We start from the raw sequence: 16,963 nt of genomic DNA, 5'->3' as shown, positions 1-16,963 counted from the left end.
TGTTTCTGGTGCTTTATTCAATTTAACTGCTTTCAAACACCCACCTGTACAGGAAATCGTACTTCTAAATATATTTAGGAATTTGTGCAAGGACTTTCACCTGACTGGTAGTTCACAATGGGAACTATGGAACATTCAGGGACGTGAGGGTATGACGTCGAATTCTGCTTTAGGAACACTATTTTGAAAAAAGCTTTTGTCTGAAGCATCCTAAATAATGTCATAGATTCCATTTTGGAAAAATAGTACGTTTGAAGGCAAAAAACGGAAGTATGATGTGAATTTAGAAATCCAACTGTAGGCTATTAAAACCAAAGATTTACCGCTGCACCACGGATTAGTGGAGAAAAACTCTTAATAATCACACATTGCTATTTATTGCTGTCCAGCAGATGTCACTAATGTGCATTGTGAACAGATAATGAATCACCTAGTAATTAACCTATTTTTGACACAATTGGCTGGAAAGCCTCAATGCTTCAGGAAGCTTCGTTTCCTCATCTCTCTCAATTCAATTTAAGGGCTTTATTGGCATGGGAAACATATGTTAACGTTGCCATAGCAAGTTAACTAGATAAAACAGAAGTGAAGTAAGCAATAAAAATGAACAGTAAACATTAACAAAAGTTCCAAAAGAACAAAGACATTACAAATGTAATTTTATGTGCAAATAGTTAAAGTAGAAAAGGGAAAATAAATCAACATGAGTTGTATTTACAATGGTGTTTGTTCTTCACTGGTTGCCCTTTTCTTGTGGCAACAGGTCGCACACCTTGCTGCTGTGATGGCACACTGTGGTATTTCTCCCAATAGGTATGGGAGTTTATCAAAATTGGGTTTGTTTTTTCAAATTCTTTGTGGATCTGTGTAATCTCAGGGAAATATGGGTTCTCTCCCTCCCTCTTTCAAAGTCACTAAGATCTCTTCTAGCCATGCTAGCCAAAATAATGGGCAACTGATCCTAAGCATTATGGGATGCTAATACACCTGTGTGGAAGCACCTGCTTTCAATATACTTTGCATCCCTTATTTACTCAAACGTTTGCTTTATTTTGGCAGTTACCTGTATATATGTAATATTGTTAGCATGTCAGCTAATTAGATTGGACATAGAAAGCAGTTATCTAAAGTACTTAAGTAAAAATACTTGAAAGTACTACTTCCGTCATTTTTTGGGGTATCTGTACTTTTTATAACTTTTACTTCACTAAATTCCTAAAGAAAATAATATACTTATTACTCCATACATTTTTGCTAAAACCCCAAAGTACTTGTTACATTTTGAATGCATATCAAGAGAACATTCCTGGTCATCCCTACTGCCTCTGATCTGGTGGACTCACTAAACACATTCTTCATTTGTAAATGATGTCTGTGTTGAAGTGTGCCCCTGGATATCCGTCAACAACAAAAAAAGGTTCCATCTGGTTTGTTTAATATAAGGAATTTTTAACTATTCATACCATACTAAAGTATATTTTTAGAAATTACATTTACATTTGATACTTAAGTATATTTAAAATCAAATACTTTTACTCAAGTAGTATTTTACTGGGTGACTTTAATTTTCTATTAAGGTATCTTTACTTTTACTCAAGTATGACAATTGGGTACTTTTTCCACAATAGAAAGTTACTATTGTACTACAACTACTGTACTCCTATATTGTGGACTTGTCGATTTGAATGGAGTTTATTTAAGCAATAAGGCCAAGGGGGTGTGGTATATGGCCAATATACCACGGCTAAGGGCTGTTCGTACACATGATACAACACAGAGTGTCTGGACACAGCCCTTAGCCGTGGTATATTGGCTATATATCACAAACAACTGTTTACCAACGTAATTAGAGCAGTAAAAATAACTGTTTTGTCATACCTGTGATATACCACGGCTGTCAGCCAATTAGCATTCAGGGTTCGAACCACCCAGTTTAAAATAATCATTAGCCTACTGTATCCACTTGACGTGAACAGCCCACAAGGTGGCATTGTGGTGTCATATTAGGCATTCCGGAAGTGCCATTCGCCCAGAAGTATCACACCTGCACGGCGGGTTGATTTCAATTACTGTAGCATATAATTTGCATTTTCTCAGTCCATACGAAGAGAATAATGCAACAATAGATTGTTAACTCTCCATTCTATCATCTTAGCTGCAATGCTCAAATAAAGACAGATATAAATGGAATATAGGCTAGATCCAAGTTTCGCTTAGATGATTATGCTTATAGGATTTACTGAAATATCAATAAATTATCTACTGCCTGATCATTGTTATGTGGAATACAGATGAATACATTTATACCTTGTCTCTTTAATTGAACGGAAACCGAGCGCAACCACTGTCAATCATATTCCGTCTGGCCCCTCCCTTTCCTGCAGCCCTCTGTCTCCAGTACGAGACTGGAACACGCAACCACAGGGGTCCATAGGCGATGAACGGTGAAGATCTGGATAAACTGTACACTAACAATGAACCGCGAAAACATGGGATAACAAGGCAAAACAAATTATAATTTATCCTCGATTCGGGATAGGAACAAGATAAAATGAATTTGTTGTGGGGAAACAATCATTCTTTCTTTTCTCTCATTTTATGCCATTCTCCTTGGACGCTGAGCTGGTATAAAGATCTAGGAACAGCTGGAGCCGGTGATCATGGAACAGGGATGTTGTCATCTGAGTAAACGAAGTTAATCGATTATGGAATATATGGAAAAATCTTGACTTGAATAAGACAATGGAAAGTAAGTAGTTGGAGAGCCGTTATCACTTTCTCATCACACGGGAGTTCTATATCCAGAAGATCATCCGCTCAGGAGATGTCATATTTTATTCTGGAATAATGCAGAAGAGGCGAGACCGTCATCAAATATGATTCGTGTCTGACACATTCGCAGGTTTGAGTGATAAGCCTATTGCTATTGTTGACTATTAAATATATTGTCACTGCGAATCGGTAAAGAGGTGATAACACTTCAATTGTCCGTTTTTGAACTGGTTTAACATACCATTAATATGAATGGTATTTTTCTATAGTAGTTTCTCTAGGTACATTCAGATTTTTTCCCTGTCAGATACTGTATGATAGACGAGAAATAACGAGCCCTGTAGACTACTGGTGACATCACCCCAGTCAGATCTACTGCTGTACAGTAAATATCAACAATGGTAGAGCCTGTGGGATTTATTGAAGCATGGAAAGCGCAGTTCCCCGAGTCGGACCCCCCAAAGATGGAGCTCAGGTCGGTGGGGGGCATCGAACAGGAGCTGGAGAAGTGCAAAGCCTCCATCCGGCGGCTAGAGCTGGAGGTGAACAAGGAGCGCTTCCGTATGATCTACCTGCAGACGCTGCTGGCCAAGGAGAGGAAGAGTTATGACCGCCAGCGCTGGGGTTTCAGGAAGGCCCAGGTGAACGAGGTAGGGGACCAGGCAGGGCTGGGTGCTGAGTCTCAGCAGCCACACGTGCAGGAACAGGGGGAGCGGAGCCGGTTCCAACCGGTGGGGGAGGCTAGGTCCAAACCTAGACCCCCTCCAGCCCGGAAGTCAGCCTCCCACGGAGACGGGCTGGAGCTCCAGTCTGCCTTCGAGGTACCCCAGCAGGTAGAGCCCTGTGAGACAGACGGCCTCTCACCCTCCAAACAGAAAGGAGGTATATCCCCTCGCCGCCAAAACCCACCCCCAAACAAGGACCTACTGTCTGACCCCAATGACAAGCTTGGCATGGGACTGGGGGTGGCAGCGCTGAGGTCTAACTTTGAGAGGATCAAGCGGGCAAACTCTCACTCTGCCGGGGATGGAGGGAAGAGCCAGGAGAAGCAGCAGCCCTTCTACACCAACATGGACTTCCACCATGACAGGGGCCTGGTCAGGGTCAACGACCGAGACGTCTCTGACAAGATCAGCACCCTGGGCAGCCAGGCCATGCAGATGGAGCGCAAGAGATCTCTGCACTCCCTGCCAGGCAACTTGGCCACTGTGGCAGGTGAGCTCCGCACTCGGCCTGTCTACAGGGGGCGCTCTACAGAAAGCACCTGTGGGTACGATGCTGAATACGAGGATGGGGACCCCAACCCACGCCACCCCAAGGCCAACGGGGGCAAACAGCCCCCTCCACCCCCATGGCAACCCTCTGACTTCCAGCCATACACCAGTGTCTACGTGGGTGGGGTGATGATGGGCGAGGGTGGGGGGGATGGAAGAGGGGGCGTCATCATGAGGGACCACATCGGAGAAGAGCACCACCTGACCTGGCCCCGGCGCTCCTACTCTCCCGGGAGCTTTGAGGACGTGGGGGGCGGAGGCGGCGGCTACACACCAGACTGTAGTTCCAATGAGAACCTAACATCCAGTGAGGAGGACTTCTCGTCTGGCCAGTCCAGCCACGTGTCACCCAGTCCCACCACTGCCTACCGCCGGCCCTTCAGGGAGAAGAGCCGCTCACCCTCGCAGAACTCCCAGAACTCCCAGCATTCGTTTGACAGCAGCAGTCCCCCCACGCCACAGTCCCAGAAGCGCCACCACCAGCAGGGCCACGTGGTCATGTCCGAAGCTACCATTGTGAGCGTCCGCAAGACTGGCCAGATCTGGCCCCCACTCGATCCGAACTCCACACCGGCCAGCAGAGCCTCCCATGACAACAGTTTCCATGGAGACCTGGGTGAGTGGCGTCTGCCCTCTAATCTTAGCTCTAGTCGCTGCTCCGTTCATGTCTGGAGATTTAAGAGGCTGTTGCACGCTGACCGCTGCCTGGCAGGGTTGACTGACTGCCATGTATGGAGGAAGGGGGATGTGTTCATAATCTCATCATACACACGGGTAGGATTTAGACTAGAACATCTAAACTAGTGAAATCTAATGGTTTCAATTGCAATCTCACAACTGCTGGTCCTGGAATTGGTGCACTTGATTATTGTGTGTAGTTTCTGGTACTTTACATGTTCCTTGGCTGAAATGTCAGGTTTGACCTCCTGACTGAGACAAACCATAGAAACCTGCCTACTCGGTGATCTCTTCACTGTCTGTTCATCACACGGTCAGAGTTCCACTAAACCTTGTGAGACATGGGGCTCCTCCTAAAAATCGCAGAACAATGAATTGTGAGCATTGTTTTCTTTTGTCTGGGTAAGCAGCTTTTCCCTCCTCATTCACTCTTCTCTCAGTGCATTTTGACGCTGTTGTCTTCTCCACCTTGTCTCTGAGCAGGTACGCTCTTTGTGAAGAGGATAGAGGCATGCCTCAAAGTGTGTGTGTGTCACTCAGTGCCTGTGCCTGTTTGTGTTTATACCTGACTGTGTCTTCTGAGTGGCCTTGTGTAGGAGAGTTACCATCTATCTTCCTGGAATGTGAGTTCAGTTGAGTGAATAACAAATGCAGTCAGTCCGAGTTGAGACAGGGAGGTCTTCCTTAGACAGACGCTTGGCTCCCAGGGTTCCGTGCGTGGAATTCCAACCACAGGTGTCTGTGAGCCTCAGCCAGCCAACCATGGGAGACAGAGGATGTGTCCCAAATGCATACCATGTCCCCTATGTAGTGCACTACAAAAGCAGTGTACTATATGTGGGAAAGAATGCCATTTGGGACGCCGGCTGAGAGAGGCTTTTGACTCAGTCCACGACTACTTCTGAAACCGAACCAGCTTTTTTTTAAAAAGCTTTTACTGTAGTCCTGGACAAAAGAAAGCTATCTCGTCCCCTCTCTCTCTCCCCAAACAATCATCTTCAGTAATATCTTTAACCTGTTCGTCGCCTCCAGGCCCAATTATGGCTGGAGCTAACAGAGTGGTTAGCTCGGAGCTAGAGGCTTGGGCGGTTGGGTTCAAATGCGCTAGCTGCAGTGGTGTCATGTGACGTGGCTCCGTCTGACCTGGTTTCCCTGGGCTTTCTGCTGACAAGGTGAGTGGCGTTTTAGAGCCCGCCCTCCCGCAGCAGTCCTGGCACCCTATTAGAGCAGACCGAGCTGTGGGTCGTTGATCAAGCTGTGGGTCGTTGGCAGCAGGCACCTGTTCCTGTGCCAGGATGAGCCCTGTGTGTGTGCAGAGAGGCAGATAAGACTGTCTGCTCTGCTCTGGGGGGGGGGGGGGGGGGGGGGCGGTAGCAGCTGCACACTAACCCCTGTACTGAGGGTGTGACAGGAAACAGACTCTCTCTCGCTCCCTCACTGGTGATGTTCTCTTTGATTGGGAATGATCTGTATTCTGCGAGTCAAAAATATCTCATTGTATTCTTTATCATTTCAGAGTCTTCATTACTGTTGACCCATTTTCATCTATAGGGACATCATTCATGACTGTTGAATTCAGGCCTGTAGGGTATACCTGCTTTGCTTCCAGTGACATGCGCTCACACTTGTAAAGATTGAAAGTGATGAATAGCACATAGCCACCCTCTTATTGAAAATCCCTCCACAAACAGTGTCCATCTCTCATTTCTCTGGCCTTGCTCTATGCTAGGCTGGCTGGTTGGCTGGCTGGCTGGCTGGGGCTGCAGGCAGGCTGCACAGTAAGAGGCCTAGCATGTGGCTAACGCTCTTACTCCTTCCCAGCTGTGATCTGTGGGATTATCTCACTCTTGTCTGGTCTCTTTGTTTTAGTACATTTCACACAACAATAGGCAGAGCGGGGTCAGTTACAATGCCACAGACGATGTGGGAGATTTTGCACTCATGTATTTGGGGGATAATCTGGATTTTGAAATGTATGGAATCTGTTAGATGACGCTCCTGGGACGGAGAATAGGATATGTTTCCTGATAGTGGTTGGCTGAGTGAGGATGATGAGGAGGAAGAGGTTGAGGATCAGTGAAAATGTTGAGGATGATGATGGGGAGAAAGAGGGTGAAGAGGATAAAGCTGAGGCAGAGTGCAAGGCTGATATATGGTTTCTTGCTTCACTGGTCAGGGATGCGGGGGCTGTAGAGGCACAGATGGGAAGAGTTCTCCCGTTGCGTAACAGAATACACACACACAAACAAACTCACACACATCTTGGGGCTGTAAGCAGTGGGTTTGTGTGTGCGTGCGAGTGTGTGTTTGCGCGAGTGTTTGTTTGCGTGAGTGTGTGTGTGCCCAAGCGTACATGGGAGTGTATGCATGTGTCATGACCAGGTGCTGGAGGCTGTATGTTCGTTCTAGCTGGGCTGTTGGATTCCTCCTCCCTATGCTGGAGTGAGTGTTCACAGTGAAATGATCCTCTAGCAGAAGGCTTTTCTCTTAATGGCTGCCCTGACTCTGGAGAGAGCGAGAATACTCTCTGTGGACGATTCAGGCCATCTGCTAGCTAGGGCTTCTCTCCTCGTCCTCTCTACTCACTCTTTTCTTCCTCTTCTCCACTCCATGGTCTATCTCTCTCCCCGTGGTAGATGGCCTTGGTGTAAACACCAAACTAATTGTTCCATCATGTCCCTTTGGCCTGTTGAAGTGGGTGTTTTTCAGGATTAACTGTATTCATGGTGGTCAATCTAAAATGGCTAATCTTTAGATTGAGAGAGAGAGAGAAGGAGCATGAAAGATGGAATTAGAGTGAGTGAGGGAAGACAACTTCTCCTTCTCAGTGCTCACATACAAGCGTCATTCAACGGAGAAGAAACCAGGAGAAGCTTGGGCTGACAAAATGTTCCAAAACTGTGTAGGATTCTAAACAAAGGTACAGACAGCTAGCTTTCTCACTGTAGCGTCAGGAAAGCAGTACAACTGACCAGATGATTTCATAATTTATGTTCAGTAAGCTTTCTGACAGACCCTCTTCCTCATGCATAGCCTGAAATAGACCTTCATCTCACCAGCAGGAGAATGGAAGGAGATTTTCTTACACAGCTAGTTGTAGCGATTCACATTCCAAGGAAAGACCTTACATTTATGAAATACAGAACATGGAAATTGGGACACACTCACTTAAACACTATCAAAAGAGAGGGGACAGAAATAGTCACATGGAAATGTTAGACTGAGGGAAGAAGTTCAAACTGAAAGTGGATGAAAGAGTTCAGGTGAGATAGAGAAGCTCATAATCTTGGCTATAAGTAGGTGGATTTTAACGGGAGTGAAAGAGGGCTCCTCAAATGTAGGGATTATTTGAGGCAGCCTATGTTGGGTTTGTCCAATTCAATTTATCCTCTTTGGTTTACCGATGGCCTCATAAGCTTCATATCATTATCTCTATGACCTATTTCACATGGGTAAACTGGTTAAACCTACAGATTGGGTGGAATTAGACACACATCTAGGGTAAGTGTACTTATTAAGCCCACATACCCGTTAAACTCACTTCCATCTTTGGATTCAAATAATGACGTTTTTTTTTTTGTTTTACATTTGTGCTGTTTAGTGTTTGTTTCAACTAAATAAACAGTTCCCACTAGTGGCCATTTTCAAATAATTTATGTAATATTAAGAGATTATTGGACTGATGTATGCACATGATAGCATATTTCATGGGCAGTAATGACTTTTTCTTCCCAATTGAATGTATGGGTTTTTCATGCCTGCATGTCACAGTCACACAAAAGCAACAACTTGCAACTGCATCAAGATAATAGATTTCAGGCATTCACAGCATACCTTTTTTAATGCACTTTGTCTTGTTTTACTGTTAAATGAACCTTCCATTGTATACATAGATTACATTTGTGGAAATTTGACATTTATCTCAGGTGGGCTTAAAAGGTACAGTGGCACCAAAAGCACACCCTCTATGCAGAATGTGAATGGCAATAAATACATATTGTTCGATATGATTAATACTAACTGTGTATATTTATACCCCAAACCATTGGTTTCCAAATATTTTACGAGTAGACTTTGCTATTCTCTATTTTTTACCATAAATTACTGTTGTTCCAATTAAGCCCAGTGTGCTCCTATTAAGCCCAGCGTGCTCCTATTAAGCCCAGTGTGCTCCTATTAAGCCCAGTGTGCTCCTATTAAGCCCAGTGTGCTCCTATTAAGCCCAGTGTGCTCCTATTAAGCCCAGTGTGCTCCTATTAAGCCCAGTGTGCTCCTATTAAGCCTGGTTTGCATTGAACCACAAGGGGATAGTGTGTTGATATTCCTAATATTCAATGAACATGAGCATAAATAGTTGTTTTCTTTAGATTGAAGTTGATTAAAACACACAAACTACAGTTCTGCATATTATGCATCTAGCCCTGGTGTCTTTACCAAGATGAGGAACAATTAGAAACCTCCAACTCTCTCTCAAAACGTTTGGAGTGGACAGGTAGTCGTTGACGCAGAGTGAGAAGAATAAGAGCAGGTTTCAGGCATAACTGAGATACAGTAGAAGACCTACAAGTGATGGACAAAAAGGCAAACGAATGGTGGACAACAATATGTCTATTGGGCGACTACTCATGCACTTTTGGGTGGGGGCATTGTCATATTGTTGTCCTTCATTCATCCAGGTGATTCCGTTTGTTTGTCCACCACCTGTACCTTTGTAATACAACAGTAGAGAGGGAGATTTGAAACAGTTTTCAGACAGGCTTTAGGAAGACTAGTTGAACTAAGCAACAAGAATAGCAGTACAGCAAATGTGAATCGGCTTTCAGATAATTCATTGAAAGTTGTGTGTGTTCTAGTCTTTGTGCATGGCTTCTTATCCACAGTGGGCCAGTGGGGGTACATTTAGTTTATAACCAAGCAATAACACACGTGATTCAACCAGTCATGTCTTGATTGAAGTCTATGATTAGTTGATTAGTTGAATCAGGTGCGTACTGTTTGACAAGACCTGAAGTCCACATTGATCTCTGTGTATACCATTGGGCCCTGTTATGAGGGCTAATCATCAGTTTCTATTAATCTCCCCTACAATTATTACAAATAATCACATTTTACATAATAAATGTACATTTGGAACATTTGGAAATGAAAATAGATTATTTATGAAGTGGGCTTATTTGGAACACCCATTTAACCCACTCTGGGCATATTTGATCAAATACCTCACATTTCATTTTTTCTCCACTTTTCTTACAGATATTAAGGCAGTATACTGTATTTTAGAAATGTCTAAACTTAGATTTCGGTGTGCTTAATAGGTACACTTACCCTAAACGTACACACACGGCCCCTGCACCTATGACACGGATCACCTACACAGAGGGGTAGAGAGGTTGGAGGATGTATGAAACCTGCTTATTCTTCTGAAATCTGAGGCCGTTGTTTATGCAATCTCTCTCATTATTTAACATTTTCATTACCGTCATATTAACCATAAAATTTAGATTTTAGCCTATGTGTTAGCCTTATTTGTCAGGTTAGGCTTTGACATGTTGATTTGCCTTGGTCCTGTCTAGATACTTTGAGAGAGAGTTGATGTAGCCTAGCCAGTAACCTGAGCATGTGTTGAAATGAGAAAGAGGTGGGCACAGCACCCCCCCCCCCCCCCCCAGAATGTATAGGTCTCTTGTTTGACTTTGTCATAGACATGTGTGATCCAGGGGAACATGTATTATTTATACTACCATGATTCATTGGAAGGTTTGGGTAGGGGAATGCTGATCCAGGACCTGTTTTTTTATTCTTTGAGGCTGGATGTCATTGTACCAAAAATGGGCAGACCTGACCTAAGCTTAGCCTAAAGGGACACTTTGTCCACCCCGCCATCCCTCCCATGGCCGGCTTCTCCTAGGGCCTTATTTTAGACAGTCACAATCCTTGGCCATCCCCAGAGTTCTTTCCTGTGTCTTGGATTGAACACAGCCTCTGGCCCTATGTGAAACCCCCCCCCCCCCCCCCCATGAAGCCATGAAGCCAGGCTGTGGTGTGGTGACATATAAAGGGGCTTGGTGTCCCTGACCTTTGTGTGCGTGCGTGTACACAGGCATCAAACACACTGACTTGAAAGACACGCTTACAATACCCAGGCTTGTGAGAACTGTGAGAGATGAGCCGTCTAGTGGTGTGTGTCAGGGGAGTTTCACTCCCAATGTAAATTCTGTATGATGCAGCCATCAGCTGACATGACAGGGAACTGTAGCATGGTCACAGCAGCAGTGTCTGTGTGAATGTGAGTGGGCTGCCAGGAGGAGGAGGTGTGACTGTGTGTGTGTGTGTGACTGCGTGTGTGTGTGTGTGTGTGTGTGTGTGTGTGTGTGTGTGACTGCGTGTGTGGGCAGACGATGGAGAGGAATGATTGGTTTAACAGGCATTTAAAAACAGTAAAGCAGTCAGCATTACCTCCAGCCAACCCCACATTCACTAGTACTACTGTGTGGCACAATGACCCCTTTTTCACACTGGATTAGTGTGTGTGTGTGGGGGGGTTATGTGACTGCCAGGGACTCTTAAATGCATTGTTCAGCCTCCACTGTTGAGTGATTGTGGCATCGGAAGCCCGTGTAACCACAGAAGGCAAACAGGGGCTGGAGTGAAACCAAAAGGCTCAGAGTGGAGGAGGGGGTGGATGGAGGGTTGGATGAGAGGAGGAATGGGGGAGTGGATCTCTTCACAGAGCCAGCTGGTGAGGAGACTGCTCTTTCTCCCTCTACAGTACAGGGAACGAGGGAAGAATCCCCCCTGGTTTGCCCTGGGACCAATACTACAGGAAAATGGTCCCTTTGTTCTGGTTGAGAGAACTTCATACATGACTTGGAGCACGGTGCTAGATAGGATTAGTCGTTTTTGTTCAGAATATCACTTGGTGAGTTGCTTGTGTTCTGTCAGACATGGTTTACAGCCTGTTTGTAGGAGTAGATGGTTGGTTTGTCTTGTGCTGTAGGATATAGCCATATTGTAGACGGCCTGGCTGGCTGTGTGTGGGCGTGATCAGGGCAGATGGGTGGGGTGTCTCCAGGCTGCAGTCAGACCTCCAGTGAGAGTCAAAATGCCTGGCTGCGGTCTGCTGTTGTTCTGGGCTGGGCATTTTATCTAGGCCTGGGGTAGAGTTGGACAATGACCCCTACCATGGGGAAGAGCAGCAGACGGACCTGCTCCCGCCCTGGACAGACGGCACAGCCCAACAGCACACACACTAGATTTCTGCTACCTGACCCGAGCCCGATGGGCCCCAACATTATACCTCAGGTTAAGGCCAGGTAGGCCAATCTTTTTATCAATAACTAGGGTATCACTAAATGAATCGTTAACATTTTGAAGCTGAGCCATTTGCTCGTGCTCTGCTGCGCAGTACAGTCATATCTAAGATGTTGTACAGTCATATCTGACATGGTGTCAGAATAGTTTCAACCTCCTCAAATATAAGACAGGAGAGATTATTTCACAGAACATAATAATGTTTCTTGAGTTTTGTCTGAGTGACGAAAAGTAGCTAACTGCTGTCTCATGTCTCGACATTGAGCCAAGCAGAGCCGTTGCTATGGATGCTCAGACTCAGAACCACCATGAGCAGAGCGCATGCAGAGCGAGTGACAGACAGAGAGGAGCAGCTAATGGATATACTAACGGAGGAAGTTATTTCTGGTTTCGGGCAGGGCAGGGCCGGGCCTTAAATTTGGCAGAAGCAATTGGGCCTGGGTAGGGTACTGCCTGAACTTCGCGGGCATGGCTAGGGCTCAAAATTCATGCGTGTGCAGGGCTCTAACACACACACACACACACACACAGACACACAGAGAGGGTGCCAGGGGTAGTCACCCTCTCAAGTGTTTCTGTGTATGTCAGTGTGTATGTGTTTTTGCTGGTTTCCATGCCAAATCTCCAACCACAAACTTCCCTCAGTTGCAGCTATGGTGACAGACAGATCTTGTAAGAAAAAAAAAACTGGAATATCCCTCTCATACATTCTTTTCATCACATGTCCCTGCCTGCCCTTTTGGAAAAGCGTCCATATTGGCGATCTCTGTCGGGACAAAGCCCCAGTCGCAGGCTGCAGTACAACAAATCTGTGTTTGCATCCATCTCTACATGCTCAGCAGTCTCCACAGGCCATTGGTCTTGTAGTGGTGTAACTGCTTCCAAATCAAACTTTATTTTCCACTTGTGCCGAATATAACAAGTGTAGACTTTACCGTGAAATGCTTACTTACAAGCCCTTAACTTCTTTGGGATAGGGGGCAGCATTTTCACTTTTATTATTAGTATTGGATAGAAAACACTCTGAAGTTTCGAAAGCTGTTTGAATGATGTCTGTGAGTATAACAGAACTCATATGGCAGGCAAAAACCTGAGAAAAAGTTTTTTAACTCAGCCCCTATCGAATACACAGTGGGATATTGGTTATGTTGCACTTCCTAAGGCTTCCACTAGATGTCAACTGTCGTTAGAACGTTGTTTCAGGCTTCTACTGTGAAGGGGGGCCGAATGAGAGGGGAATGAGTCAGAGGTCTGCCATCAGCCTCGAGCTCAGTCACGCGCATTCACATGAGAGGTAGCTCTCGTTCCATTGCTTTTCTACAGACAATGGAATTCTCCGGTTGGAACATTATTGAACATTTATGATAAAAACATCCTAAAGATTGATTCTATACATAGTTTGATATGTTTCTACCACCAGTAATATCACTTTTTGGAATTTTCGTCTGACCTTTCCGCTGGAAGTTGTACGCGCGCTTCGATTTATTTACCAAACGCCTAAACAAAAGGAGGTACAGTGGGGAGAATAAGTATTTGATACACTGCCGATTTTGCAGGTTTTACTACTTACAAAGCATGTAGAGGTCTGTCATTTTTTTTTATCATAGGTACACTTCAACTGTGAGAGACGGAATCTAAAACAAAAATCCAAAAAATCACATTGTATGATTTTTAAGTAATTAATAAGCATTTTATTGCATGACATAAGTATTTGATACATCAGAAAAGCAGAACTTATATTTGTTACAGAAACCTTTGTTTGCAATTACAGAGATCATACGTTTCCTGTAGTTCTTGACCAGGTTTGCACGCACTGCAGCAGGGATTTTGGCCCACTCCTCCATACAGGCCTTCTCCAGATCCTTGAGATCTGGAGACTGGCTAGGCCACTCCAGGACCTTGAAATGCTTCTTACGAAGCCACTCCTTCGTTGTCCGGGCAGTGTGTTTGGGATCATTGTCATGCTGAAAGACCCAGCCACGTTTCATCTTCAATGCCCTTGCTGATGGAAGGAGGTTTTCACTCAAAATCTCACGATACATGGCCCCATTCATTCTTTCCTTTACACGGATCAGTCGTCCTGGTCCCTTTGCAGAAAAACAGCCCCAAAGCATGATGTTTCCACCCCCATGCTTCACAGTAGGTATGGTGTTCTTTGGATGCAACTCAGCATTCTTTGTTCTCCAAACGCGACGAGTTGAGTTTTTACCAAAAAGTTATATTTTGGTTTCATCTGACCATATGACATTCTCCCAATCTTCTTCTGGATCATCCAATTGCTCTCTAGCAAACTTCAGACGGGCCTGGACATGTACTGGATTAAGCAGGGGGACACGTCTGGCACTGCAGGATTTTAGTCCCTGGCGGCGTAGTGTGTTACTGATGGTAGGCTTTGTTACTTTGGTCCCAGCTCTCTGCAGGTCATTCACTAGGTCCCCCCGTGTGGTTCTGGGATTTTTGCTCATCGTTCTTGTGATCATTTTGACCCCACGGGGTGAGATCTTGCGTGGAGCCCCAGATCGGGGGAGATTATCAGTGGTCTTGTATGTCTTCCATTTCCTAATAATTGCTCCCACAGTTGATTTCTTCAAACCAAGCTGCTTACCTATTGCAGATTCAGTCTTCCCAGCCTGGTGCAGGTCTACAATTTTGTTTCTGGTGTCATTTGACAGCTCTTTGGTCTTGGCCATAGTGGAGTTTGGAGTGTGACTGTTTGAGGTTGTGGACAGGTGTCTTTTATACTGATAACAAGTTCAAACAGGTGCCATTAATACAGGTAACGAGTGGAGGACAGAGGAGCCTCTTAAAGAAGAAGTTACAGGTCTGTGAGAGCCAGAAATCTTGCTTGTTTGTAGGTGACCAAATACTTATTTTCCACCATCATTTGCAAATAAATTCATAGACAATCCTACAATGTGATTTTCTGGATTTTTTTACTCATTTTGTCTGTCATAGTTGAAGTGTACCTATGATGAAAATAACAGGCCTCTCATCTTTTTAAGTGGGAGAACTTGCACAATTGGTGGCTGACTAAATACTTTTTTTGTTAGAGAAACAGACATGCAGAACTAGACAGTGATAGTGTGGGGGGAGGTGGAGGATGGTTTGGGGCCAGTTGTGTATAGCTTGATGGACATGATCATGATCTGGATTCATCAAACTCAAATCAAATGAAATGAAATCAAATTTTATTAGTCACATGGGCCGAATACAACAGGTACAGTGAAATGCTTACTAACGAGCCCCTAACCAACAATGCAGTTTAAAAAAATACGGATAAGAATAAGAAATAAAAGTAACATGTAAGGTGAACATAGATCAGTGATTAAGCTCCACCTAACTGGCACTGAAACAAGGCACTTTGTGATTGGTAGTTAGCGAATGTGTAGTTCACCATTACAGCTTCAGATTGGGTGCTCCTCGACTGCACTTTGCAGTGTTAGAGAAATCAGACGTAATTCACCCGGCTGTGTTAAATTATTTAAAAGAACATCCAGATTGCACTTTCTTGTCGTATTTAATGAAGCATTCTCTCTTCTGTCAGATTTTCTCCCTCACTTGACAGCTGCTTTGAGTTTGGTCTGCTCGTAGCCAATTAGAGCGTCACACCTTTCCGAAGCTTCTCCTTGTTTTCTACGGAGCAAGGGGAAAACCAGGAGAGATCAAAGTCCTGGGCGGACCCTCTGGACCAATGGGGTTCTCCCTGTAGTTGTCCAATAGGCTTTTAAGAGTGGAGTGACAATAAAACACCTGGGGAATCAATACCAAATGTCAGCAATGCCTGCAAGCCACCACTGTCTGGTATTTCTCTCTATTTTTCTCTTCTCTCAGTGTCCCTCCCGTTGACTGTCAGTGCAGTCAGTATTTGCCAGCTGTGTACAGTGCATTCGGAATGTATTCAGACCCCTTTACTTTTTCCACATTTTGTTACATTACAGCCTTATTCTACAATGGATTAAGTAGTTTTTCCCCCTCATCAATCTATACACAATACCCCATAATGACAAAGCAAAAACAGGTTTGTAGAAATTGTTGCTAATTTATAAAAAAAATATATGTAAAAAACACTGATATCACATTTACATAAGTATTCAGACCCTTTACTCAGGACTTTGTTGAAGCACCTTTAGCAGAAATTACAGCATCAAGTCTTATTGGGTATGACGCTACAAGCTTGGCACACCTGTATTTGGGGAGTTTCTCCCGTTCTTCTCTGCAGATACTCTCAAGCTCTGTTGAATGGGGAGCGTCGCTCAAGGGATATTCAGAGACTTGTCCCGAAGTCACATCTGCGTTGTCTTGGCTGTGTGCTTTAGGATCGTTGTCCTGATGGAAGGTGGACTTTCACCCCAATCTGAGGTCCTGAGCGCTCTGGAGCAGGTTTTCATCAAGAATCTCTCTGTACTTTGCTCTGTTCTTTCCCTCAATCCTGACTAGTCTCCCAGTCCTTGCAGCTGAAAAACATCCCCACAGCATGATGCTGCCACCACCATGCTTCACTGTAGGGATGGTGCCAGGTTTCCTCCAGATGTGACGCTTGGCATTCAGGCCAAAGAGTTCAATCTTGGTTTAATCAGACCAGATAATCTTATTTGTCATGGTCTCAGAGTCTTTAGGTGCCTTTTGGCAAACTCCAAGCGGGCTGTCATGTGCCTTTTACTGAGGAGTGGCTTCCGTCTGGCCACTCTACCATAAAGGCGTAATTGGTGGAGTGCTGCAGAGATGGGAGAACCTTCCAAGAGGACAACCAACTCCACAGAGGAACTCTGGAGCTCTGTCAGAGTGACCATCGGGTTCTTGGTCACCTCTCTGACCAAGGACCTTCTCCCAAGATTGCTCAGTTTGGCTGGGCGGCCAACTCTAGGAAGAGTCTTGGTTCCAACGTTTTTCTATTTAGGAATGATGGAGGCCACTGTGTTCATGGGGAC

The 16,963-nt window shown here is 44.8% G+C and overlaps 1 protein-coding gene across 1 annotated transcript in view; it reads left to right on the top strand.

The window, feature by feature from the left end:
- Positions 1–2,380: 2,380 nt before the first annotated feature.
- LOC110523515 (breakpoint cluster region protein) overlaps positions 2,381–16,963 on the top strand; it is a 146,584-nt gene continuing 132,001 nt past the window's right edge. The window contains exon 1 of the mRNA XM_036977154.2: positions 2,381–4,662. Within this exon, the coding sequence (XP_036833049.1) occupies positions 3,171–4,662 (1,492 nt within the window). The 5' untranslated portion in view covers positions 2,381–3,170. The remainder of the gene's footprint in view (positions 4,663–16,963) is intronic.

The sequence above is a fragment of the Oncorhynchus mykiss genome, chromosome 5 (assembly GCF_057628025.1).
Source record: "Oncorhynchus mykiss isolate SJ-2025 chromosome 5, ASM5762802v1, whole genome shotgun sequence".
NCBI classification, from domain to species: Eukaryota; Metazoa; Chordata; class Actinopteri; order Salmoniformes; family Salmonidae; genus Oncorhynchus; species Oncorhynchus mykiss.
Note: the sequence above shows the minus strand (reverse complement) of the source record. Positions and strands in the feature narration are given on the sequence as shown.